At 36.9% G+C, this 12,220-nt stretch overlaps 1 protein-coding gene across 1 annotated transcript in view; it reads right to left on the bottom strand.

The window, feature by feature from the left end:
* Positions 1-12,220, bottom strand: part of epha4b (eph receptor A4b) — a 110,352-nt gene that overhangs the window by 84,459 nt on the left and 13,673 nt on the right. Inside the window, exons 2-3 of the mRNA XM_066708978.1 lie at positions 11,691-11,755; positions 6,851-7,511 (exon numbers count right to left, since the gene is read on the bottom strand). Of these exons, the coding sequence (XP_066565075.1) occupies positions 6,851-7,511; positions 11,691-11,755 (726 nt within the window). The remainder of the gene's footprint in view (positions 1-6,850; positions 7,512-11,690; positions 11,756-12,220) is intronic.

Raw genomic sequence — 12,220 nt, 5'->3', positions numbered from 1 at the left:
AGAAATATATTATATATATATATATATATGTTGGTTTTCCCTTTGTCACCCATCTGTATGTTGGCTGGGTGAGGATTTATCTTCCTATACAAATCTTGGATGTAGTGAATGCAAGAGATGGTGCATCACAGTCCAGTGTAATATTCCTATACAGGGAATGGATTCAGTACTTCACAGAGAGGCCAACATATTTGCAGTAGTTAGGGCAAACTGTGGGTTTTCATTCATGTACTGGATAGTCCATTGCCCCACGTTTTCAGCACAGTCCAGTCCAGGTCTGCATTGCTGATACGCAAGGACCTGCCTGTGATAAGAAAAGGCCCAAAATGCCTTGAGAAAGAGATAAAGCTTTCTGATGGCCTAGATGCATTCTGTGAATTAGGCTCAGGACTTGCCAATTAAATCTTCCTGGGAGAGTATTGGCACTGGTATTAAACATGTTCATTATCTTCTCAAGCTGTTCCATGCCTAGGTGCAAGGATTGTGTGCATCACTGGGAACCCACACAGCTGCAACGATGGACCTTAACAAGTTAAAGACACACAGTGTGAACAAACAGTAGGATTCAAATATCCATATACTCAAGCTTCTGTATGATAAACAGACTGAAAATGTCCACAGATCAAAGTCAATTGTGTATTAATTATGCCAGGTTTCATCACACAGTGTAGTTCTTTCCACTAAACTATTTTGTACTTATGTATGCTCAAATAAAAACAGCAGTATAATTATTCAAAAACACTGTACAGTTCATAGTTAAGATTTCTATTATTATTGTTGTCATCATTTACCAAGGACATTCTGCTAACATTGTCCTTTCCCCATTCAAGACTTATGGGGAAAGGAAAGCCTTAATCTCATCCGCAATATTCCTTTCAATGTTTTTTTTTTTTCTGCTTCATTTGCAGTTTCATTTTGAAATTGGCTATAAATAATATTCTCTCATCGGTTTATAGAAATCAATATGCATTTTTAAAGACTCATTTACCTTGCCGACAAGATTGAATTCAATACTCATTATTTTTCTTTACATCTCTGTCCCTGGATTTTATGGTCGTACAATGTTTTATTATCTGATCTATTCTGATGGTCCCCTGAGCCCAGTTATCCTGGAGAGTTGCTGTTCTTGATCACAGTGTTTTACGATTTAATCTGCACTGTTGCCCAGATTCATTGTGAACTAGCTTTTAGCTAAATTGAGTTATCTAGTCAAACCACACAATAAACTAAACTTTACAAAGATCTGCAACATTACTGTGCATATGGTCATTAAAATTTCATTACCAAGAAAGGTCCATTTGAGTCTTCTGCTGAATTTTCAATAGTATCCCTCAGGACACAGCTGGAATAAAGCTATACCGAATCTGTGTTTTGAGCATGTGTTGCAACAAAATTATTAGAGAAGCAATAGTCCACAAGTGACACTACACATGATGTACAAGAAGAATAAATTTTCCTGGAATGGAATAGCACTCCAAATAAATAGACCATTTTACTCAATGATCAAATGACTTGCATAACTGCTTAATGACTTTTAAAAACAACCTGTTCCATTTTTGCACTTCTCAACAAGTCTTTCATCGAAGAAATATTAATATTTAAACAGAGTACACTCTAAAAACCGAGAGAGGTCTCTTGGAGATAACCTGGTGGCAACTGAGCAATGGAAGTGAAAGTGAAAAAAGACTGGAATCCTGAATATTAAAAAAAAAAAAAAAAAAAAAAAAAAAACCTTAATTGAATGTGACACTCAATCAAACCAGTAACCAGGTCTTGTTAATGAGTCTAAAAAAAGTCCATTAGCACCTACCACAGAACCGAAATCCTGACAGACTGAAATTCAAATCCATTATCACTCAGGAGATTTCCTGGATCGAAATTATGTATGACGTCTACCTTTCTCTGAAGGCTGTGACCTTTTGTTTATAGAGAAGCATTCAGAGTGGTATACTTTGAGTCTTAAAAGGCATGAATCCATACCTCTCCTGGGAGAGCAAAATGCTACACGAGCATCTGAGGTGTTTTTAATGGAACCCTAATTAACAGGCCCATTTATAATGCTTGACTATGTCTCTCTCTTTTTTCTGTAATTAGTTTTAAAATCAAGCAGCACAGCAATAAGAAGGGGTTCTAAATATCCAAAAATCACTTTTCATTTTCAGTTACCAAAGTCAATGTTTCATCTCCAGTCCAACTGGAACCCAAGCTCGGGCCATTTCATCAAAAAATAAAATTATTATTAAAAAAATATATCCTTCACATTGCAAAGAGAACTACCCAATATGCTGGGGATGTGTTGAGGTTACCAAAATAAGCAGAAATGTATAAGACATTCTTAAAAAACAGAATATATTAAGAACAGGGCTCAGTTACTGCTTTTAGAGACCACAAAATCATGATTATTCAGGCCTGGAAATGCACTACAGAACAAGCCGCACACAGTCACACGAGATAGTTGTTTAATGGGAAATATGGTAGTCATTTTCATTTTTGGTTTTTGCTAAAGTTGGAGCTGGCATTGTGTTAAAAAAAAAAAAATACTAACACAAAAGCAATTTGATGAATGACTACGTTTACTTACATTGGATGCTAACCTATTCATAATTAGACACCCACCACACCCCAATAAGGCAACATGTCATATACATTTTGAACTATAAGGAGCTAGTAGTGGAATTCTGAGAAATAGACCTCCCAATATGCATCTTTAGTTGGTCTAGTACCAGTTTCCTTTCCATAGTTCACATACTGACAACCTTTTATATTGTATTTTCTTAACCGTAAAAGGCCCAATCTCACAGTGTTTTAAGATCTCTTCTCATGCATAGTGGTTTTCAAATTGGAGTTGCCCTGGTATGCCCTCTGAAGTCTTAAATAATTATATAAAAGATATACTAGGAACATTTTTTTTTGTTAAAGAACTATTTGTTTGTTGGAATTCTTGAAGATTTCAAAGATTACACTGTAGAGAGAAGCCATGCAACCACTGTTTTTTTTTTTTTTGTAAGGACTTTTACCTTACACTGTAATAAAAGATGTCAAGTGTCATTTATCAAAAGAACATTGACAGACGATACTTAAATTGATGCAGCAACACAGGGAGTTGTATGGTTATACTTTTTTGGAAACCTACTTGATCTTGAAATGTATTAGAGAGCAAAAACATCTGAGAACTATAATAGATATACATTGAAATGTGTGACAATGTTGATAGTGGCAGGGATAAAAAAAAAAAAAAAATACAAGTTTATGGTTAAATGGCCCAGCTACAGTACAATTATAGTATGTTATACCTTGATCGTGGTAATTTATCTAGAATGCCCTCTCAATTGGATTTCCATCCTTAAGTGCATTTTCAGTATAAAATAAACTCCAGCAGTTTTTTTTTTTTTTCCCCTCTACATCAAATTTTTTTTGGCACACAGTATATGCCTGCTGTTCTGGGATGAGAAACATAATGACCTCCCACTTGCTCGGTACCAATGCAAAACACAAGGAGCCACTATGGCACTCTCAAACCTGTTCTGGGATTACTGTACCGCCGTCTCCTCACTCTCCCTTCAACAACATCACTTCTACATTACAGATTGTAACTGGCTGCCAAGGCTGCAATAAACGCCCTGCAGGGGGGAGCAATGGCAAGCGGCATCAGCACCATTAATTTAAATTAACCTGTAACCCCACGCTGACAACAGCAGCACAGCTCACACCTCAGTTCATTCAGGTTGAAGGTGCTACTGGTAAACAAGACTTGAAATTAAATAACTGTTCTGAAACAATTCATTTTATAGCCAAGGTAGATATTGGGAGAATATAGCCTATTCATTTAATTTCATGAAAGCAAAGGAAGAAATTGATCTGATAATATCAAACAAAAATGTATTATTGATTTCATTATTCTCAGATTATTATTTTTTTAACATTTGTTTACAGCAACACTAACAATGAGAAGCAATTAAATTAAATGAACCATTTTGTAACGGTTACAATATGGCTGTGAGAACATAAGCAGATCCATGTGCAGAACAGATAATACAACTGAGAAATTCCTCCTGAGCTCCTTTGTATCTGTGCAATACCTAGAATCGGATTACTACTGCAAGTATTTTTATAATAGATCTCAAAAGAATTTCAAGCTAGCTGCTGATACACTATGCTGCGATTTCCACGAAAACCGTATAATCTGATAAAATTAACAGACATCTTCCATTAGCTTAACTACTACTATGATATAATTTCAAATGGATCTGACTTTGACAACTGATTGACAGATGAGGCATATCTTGTTGCAATATACTGTGCACGACTATTATTAATAAATACCAATGAAACACGGTGACGGGCTGTAATGAAAGTCCTCCACAACTCTACTCTTCTATTTTGTATTTAGGACATCTACAAGGATGAAGTGAGTGAAAAAGCTAAGCTGGAGAACTAGGGGTAAAAAGGAACATCTTCTGAAACATACATGGCAACATTACTTTTTATAAGGCATGCCAGGTTACTGCTGTTTGAGGGTTAAAAAGCTGGATATTGCCTCCGATATGTTCTTTGGCCTTTACCTCTTGCTTGTCTCTTGTCTCTCCAATTCACTGGGTTAGTACAATTTAGCCTTATTCATATCTGTATTCCTGTACCCCAGATCAACACAAACACTACCAATGTGCAGTCGGCTCTGTTATTAGTTTTGCTGACAGTGAAAGATAACTGTTGATTGATAGGCCCTGACCTTTGCCCCAATGCTGACAGTATGCCTATATCTATTGTTTTCATTATATCCTAAGGCAGCATAATAATACAGTGAATCATGTTAATGCCTTTATTCATTGGATGCTATGGAAGTGACAGTTTTTTTTCTCCGCCTTTGTGCATTTTGTTCTTCTTTCCTGATTTTACCTTTAAATAACTATCCCATTGACAGTAAGATCTGATTTTAAAGGGTTACCTTTGAGGTGGTATGTTGGAAATGTAACTAATTTGAACCAAGGATGGCTCACAGGTAGGCTAGAACTTATACAAATTTTTGGTTTTGACTTCCTAGCTTTGGTTAATTACCCCATTGTTGTGAACACTGATATACAATTCCTCGGAAAAGCTAAAGATGTGGCCATAACCCCAATATATGTTTAGATTACTACAATTACTACAATCACCATACCGTGATTTCTTGGTCAAGCAGGATGAGAACAATCTGGACACACATGTTCTAGCACAAACTTATGTTGTAAGTCGCCCTGGATAAGGGCATCTGCCAAGAAATAAAAATAATAATAACTTGTTTGTCCCATCCAAGAGCCCACTAAACCAAATTTCATTTAGCTTTTGCACTGCTCAAAAGAGCAGTTGCTCTCCATGTACTATTGCTTGACCCTGCACTGTATCTCTTATCACAATTACAACTGAAGAGGGTTAAATGCCTTCTCAGAGAAACCATCTAATATTGAGTCAGAGATGTATTTCAAGGGAAACAGAATCAAGATTCCCAAACATATCAACCATGCAGCCTTAAGGTATCCATCTAAATCTGCTTCAGGTTTACACTTTGTATTTTATTTCCATTCCGCTTCATGGTAAAAATGTAATGTGACATGCTTCTGCAGCAAAGCATGGTGTTTTGTTCCCAAGCTATTTGGGCCCACAGGAACCTGCCCTAGAGCCAAGTAAACACACAATTTGTGATCTGAGAGTTTGCAGAATGAACCACAGAAGCAACAGTTATTTCAATCATTTGAAGTTAGCCATTCCTCTCCCATGTCCATGAGTTATGTGCTGCAAGGTTTAGCATCCTGAAATTGCTGCTATCCCTCAAAGTCACACATTGCATTTCTTCGACAAAAAAAACAAAAAAAAACAGAAGAAAATAGCTTTTATAACAACACTAACTCTACCCAGGAGCTATTGTGCAAAGTGTAACGCTTTCTTCTCTCTTTTAGATAGTTTTTCAGTTTAAAAACAGTGAGTAAACTAGTGATATCAAAGTGCAATGAGCCTGCACTTTGATCTTAATTAAAAAATAAATTAGTTTGATTGCATCTAACTCCAAGCAAAGGGTTTACTGTTCACTGCAATTAATTACAAATACACCATGTTTTAAAACAATAGATTAATCCATGTTTGACAATTCCAAAGTCATTGTACATTCCTTTAGCTTAGCTGATATTCACAAACTAGAACAACAACAACACCGAATGTGAAATTTATGTTGCCGAGCATCAAGTGACAGCTATTTTTCTTCCCTTCACAGCCCTCATTTTCCAAGTACACTCACTTGGTTTATACCAAATCGACCGCTCTGCTTGCTCAAGGCAAATGTTTTTGTCAAGAACAAATAACTAGAGCACCTAGCATCTAAGAAATCTGAGATCACAATAATCTCCTACCTGCAGCAGAGCTTTGTAACTGTTCAGTGACTCAATTTACAGAAGGCTGCTGCACCATGCTTCAGAACACTGGTTACAATTCCTCTATATACTCCAGAGAGCCATTAACTGGGCAACATGGGGATACTACAACAAAAAAGAACACATCCCATCCATCTATTTTCATTAACTTAGTTCTATTTTTAACAATTATTAATCACACCCCTCCAGCATTTAACTTGCTGTATTTTTCTGTGGGTGTCTTCAGTAAAGTAGATTTTTTTTGCAAGTGTTCCACCACACTAAGTAAAAAAAAAAAAAAAAAACTTTGTACATTCCTATATTTTCAATGCGATAAATGCCAAGTCATATCACAAAAGATGCACAAAAAGCAGTCATTACTAGAAAATAATATCTATGGCCAAAAAACATACGCCCCCGCACAATTACAAGCCCTTTTTGTAAGGGAGGAATAACACCCAAGGACTCACATTGGCAGATCTCCTTGCGTTCCTCAAAGCCAGGTTTACAGACGCAGCGGCCAATGGGCACCAGCCAACCCCCATCAGCACTGCAGTACATCTTGGGCGTGTCAAACTCCTCCGAATTGTTGACGCAGGATCCCCGCACCTCCACCAGGGCAGAGTCCCCACCCGTGACGGTGTCAGGGAATTGGGCCAGGTTGAGCACAGTCAGGGGACATTTCTTATAGTACACCCTGACAGAAACCAAGGCGATGCAGGCCCCCACGTCCTGGAAGGCTAGGTAAAAGCCCTTCTTGCTCAGGTTGCTGATATCCCGCACCTCGGTGTTAAGCTTCATCACCCTGTCCCCGACGTCCACCTGAGTGAAGCTCTCATCCGCTGCAATGGTGTCGATTTTGACATACTGGCTTTCCTTTATGAACCACAGGTTGCCATTGTTGGACTCATAGTAGTACATGTTGAAGGTCTCCTTGCAGGTGCCTGGTACTCCTGGCAGGCTATTGCAGTCACGCAGCGTGAACTTGATCTCGATGTAGACCCGCTGGGCGCTGTCACGCGGGATGTGGCTGGTTCGCAACCAGTTGTTCTGGTTGGCCTCCATCACGTTACAGACCTGGTAGGTCCTCATGGGCGTGTTCCTCTCATCCATCACACTGATCTCCTCCCACTGTAGGAGGAAAAATACAAAACACACCAATTATTATACTGACCGATTACTACAAAAAAAATTGATTTTGTGGGCAATGATGTTTGTTTCTCTATCCACCCCCACCAGTCTCCACTGAAAAGTATGAATTTCCTATACTTATGACAACTGTCTCACTGACAGGAAGCAGCAGCAAAAACAATAAAAAAAAATAGTATATATTGGGATGAAAAACTGACACTTTAACTGTCTGTGTGTGGTAAGGAGCTGGAGAGCAGTATTGCACCATCTGCTTTCACTTCTGTGCTGTTACGTAATTGATGATACTTTTTGCATAAATTATAATGTAAAAAAAATATTATGTTCTAGAAAAGGAGATTTGGCAAATTAAAAAGCAGAGATATCTTCATGTGAATCTAATTTAAGATGGAAATCTACAAGAGACCACCTTGTAAGTTTAGAGAAAGTCATTTTAAGATCATACTACTACTGAGCAATAAACAAATATCCTATTACAAATCAAATGATCTACAGGCAATTGCCCACCCGCCATTAACCGTGTTAAACATTTCTAGGCAGAATTACACTTTGGAAAACTTTAACCTTCATCACCCTCAAGACTTGATGTATTGACAGGAGCATAATTTATGTATAATGTGGGGGTGGCTAATCTTATCAAAAATAAAAATGTGCAGAAAAACAACCCTTGTGTAGTTTAATACATTACATATTTTACCTTCTATGGTGAAGAGATTCATATTGTAAATACAATTAGGCCAGTATATAAGAACATCAGAATTATTTTTTGTATGATTCAATAATAGTTTTTGCAGGGTTCAGTAAGTTTGTTTACATGGAAAATTGTTTGTCTGCTTTCTTTTGACATAAATCAGGGAATAATTTTACAGTAGAAAGTTGTTAACAGAGAGAAAAATTTAAATTTTGTGATGTGTTTATTCATATGTTCCTCTGAATCTCAAAACCCAATAGTTCCTAGATTGCAAGTCTAAAGCTTTTACTTAACTTTTATAAATGCATTGAGCAGTGTACAAAATTCACAATACAAAATACTGATGACGGTAACAATAAATGCTTGATAGCATTTTCTTTTATTTAAAAAAATCTCAAAGGAAAAGGATTATAGTATCTGTAAAAATAATTCAGTACAATAACCATCAATGAAAATGTATTCTTCTCCCTTGATTAAAGACTAATTTACCCAAACACATGAAATCAATGTTTATGTGAGGCACACAACGCCCCCCCCGTCCCCCGTCACACACACACACACACACACACACTATTGATACAAGGAAAGGATTCTGCTTGAAAAGCTTAGCAAGTTTCTATCATTGTTTCTAGCATGGGGTTAGCAATGTTTGATCTTTAATTAGGATCCCAAATGGAAAAATCAGTCAAAAAACTTCATCCGCAAAACCGCACTCAATACTGCAATCACATTTCAGACACTTGATTGCTTTGAAGCCAAAATACGTCAGATCAGAAGTTCTGTTAAACCCTTCATTGGTTTAACTTAATTTAACTTTCCAATCATCCGGTAGTTAAAGATACTTAAGCATAATTGGTTTTAAATTCCCAAGAAAGCTTGCTTTATTTTCAACTCAAACATATTATATTGTTTAACCCCATCCTTCATACAAATCCAACCTCACACACTGGACTGTCTCAGAACTGGCCAAATAAAAGCCAGCCCCATCTGCCACTGGACTGATCTGTTTGGCCCGAATGCTGGGTTAAGTGGTAGAGGTTTTACTCACTAAGACAAATACCCACTGGAGATGACTGTGACACTATGGGAATGTTTTCCTTCTCTCTCTCACTCCCGCAGCAATTAAGCCATCCCCAAACCAAGAGTCAAGGGTGAACTTTATAATCCCCTATAATTAAAACACAAGACTTGTTACCTATACATTGAATTATTTTTTAAAGCCAAATCCACTAATGCTTCAAAAGTGATATCACCATGTTAAATACAAATATAAAACATCTTCACTTGCATAGAACTTAAATAATTTTAGATTTACCATAGCTTTAGAGGGGTTCATATTATAGACCATTAGTTCTGCAGGCATTTTCTTCAAAATTTGTTTCACTCTAACAAATGCTACATTTAGAAATGGAGGCACCCTGGGCATCTATATGAAGATAATTTCCCCTGAAACCCAGAAATGGTGTGTGCGTGTGCGTCTGTCTGTCTGTCTCCTGGACCCCTACAGAGATAACAAAGGTTCTCATCTCCAGCACATCTCAGCATGCTGCTGTAAATCCCCCAGGTTAAAAACTCTTCACGTTTTTTTTGTCGATCAATCTTAGCTCATCCTTTAGTAGTTAAAGTCTATGTATTGTTCCTTGTCTGAAATCACCACTTTTGTCTTTTGTCCCCTCCCACAGTCATCAACACACCACTATGACCCCCGTACTAAGACAGGTAGAGAGCCTATACATTTCCTCCAAAACACACTGACAAACAGGACATAATGCATTGGTTTGTGTGTGTAATTGTACATATTATATTGGTTTGTGTGCATACTAGATTGGTTTGTATTGGTTTGTGTGTGTACTATATCAGTTTGCGTATATGTACTATATCGGTTTGTATGTGTACTACACACACAAAGCGATTTAGTATGCATGCGAAGTTGTGAACCAAAACAGTATGCACCCAATCCAATGTATTATGGCCTGTTTGCCCCCCCATAATCCCCATCTTTCTACACAAAATGTCCACTTCCAAAAGAGCAGAATTGTGTAAGTGTAAGAAGGACTAATGCAGCTCTAACTGAAACTGTGGATAACCCGGTAAGCAGGCATAAACCACACCCAGCCCTGTCAGGGCATGACCAATGGAAAAAAAAACATCACAGTTGGCTATTACAAAGCCCAAATTTTGACCAGAACTATAAAATCCAAACATTTTATGTACATTAATGTAATATCGAGAGTAAGCCCAACACATGAAACACATGCAGTTACCAACTTCAGCTTCTTTTTTTATTGTTGTTACTAATACACACATTTCAATGTTTTGCATTTCGACTACATCAATTCAAATGAATTTGTTTCATAAACATTTTACTCCGGGTGCTTTACACAGTTGGTAATGTGAAGCTATTTGAAATTGATCTAGACAGTTTCCCTGTATATATTTAAATAGGCCTTTTCAAGCCAAACTTTTCTTTTTTCTTTTGTGTGCATCTCCAAAGCTAAGCATGGATCTTAATAACTTGATTATTTTTAAGCCACTGTGGGCGACTCATAAAAAGATTATGCTTTTTTTCTTCGTAGCCTGCAGCTGTTAAACCCCATGCTGTGTTTATGCTATGTATGAGCCCCTAAAATCTATGCTGCTCAAATGAAGGGCATGGATTACTGGATATATCTTTGATGTTAATTTTATTGAGTAATGCTTATGCTAGGGACTGCTTTGCCAATTTAACACTATGTTTTGGTCCCTGGGTTTTGAATATAAAAAAAAAAAAATAAGTGTCAAAATAATCAAACATTATGTCTTTTTACAGATCGGAAAAATGCTCCCCCATCTGCTAGAAATCTCAGAGTGCCAATGTATCTGTCAGGTGAAATCGGTCATCAGTTCTTGTATCAAGGTAGAAAAGCAGCTGAATCTATTTATATTATCTAGCACAGCGAGTTCCATGCTTTTTTTTTTGCCCCAAAGCAATGTGACCACACTGGTTTTCTAGAATATTCCTCTAATTTCCAGTAAGAAATATATGCAGTACTTATTAAACTACAGTTCATTCATGTCTATTACAGCTCTGAATTACCATACCATTAAAGGAAATGCTACACATGATAATGGCAGGTCTTTTAAATGGCTTTTACTTAAGTGGGGAAAAACATACAAACTGATTAGATGTATTAGATGTAAGTATTTACAAACCCAGATCACTGAGATACAGGTACTGTGTACTAAATAATACAGTTTAAAACCTTTAAAAATCCTTACAGCAATATAGAAGGTTGTGTATGAGAAGATACAGGCAATGCTCACATATAGAGAGGTTTTCTATAGGAGAGCAATACTGCTTCTTCTTACCAGTGAAACCTCTTTATTCAAGCACCGTTTCCACAATCCTTTTATAGAATTAAAAGCTTAAAAAAACATGTGCATCAGGCTGTTCAATGGGATCAGGGCAAGAAATATCTGAAGACACTCACCCCTTCTTCTGGAAAGGCCTTCCATCCCAGGTCTCCCAGGGCAGACATGGAGTCCAGCAATGTGACTGTAAAACACAAGAGGAAAAATACCAGCAATATGACTAACTGGATAATATAAACCACATTACACCTGTGACATATGAGAGGCACATACAAGATCCCAATGCTTTAGTTGTTATAGGAACCTTTAAATCTCAAGATAGTTAAATTGTGACTTTTATCACCACTGCCACATACAGTCTCCAGCTCTCTTTCACCTAGACCTCTCCAGTCCTCATGTGCTTTTGTATTGCCTTAAATTGTATTTTGTATTGACTGAATTACTGCACTTTGGTAATACTAACTAAAAATATATCTAATTATTATTAACAGTTTCATTAAACTAACTCTGAGCATGGTTGGAATGAATAAGAACAAAATGTTAAGTTAAGACCAGGGTTGGAGACCCAAACTCTGGGTTCATATTTATTAAGTCAGATTTACAAAACATTTTAAAATGTGTGCATTTATTCATTCATTCAGATAACATA

The sequence above is a fragment of the Amia ocellicauda genome, chromosome 7 (genome assembly GCF_036373705.1).
Source record: "Amia ocellicauda isolate fAmiCal2 chromosome 7, fAmiCal2.hap1, whole genome shotgun sequence".
NCBI classification, from domain to species: domain Eukaryota; kingdom Metazoa; phylum Chordata; class Actinopteri; order Amiiformes; family Amiidae; genus Amia; species Amia ocellicauda.
The sequence above is the reverse complement of the archived record's forward strand: the minus strand, read 5'-3'. Positions and strand labels throughout refer to the sequence as shown.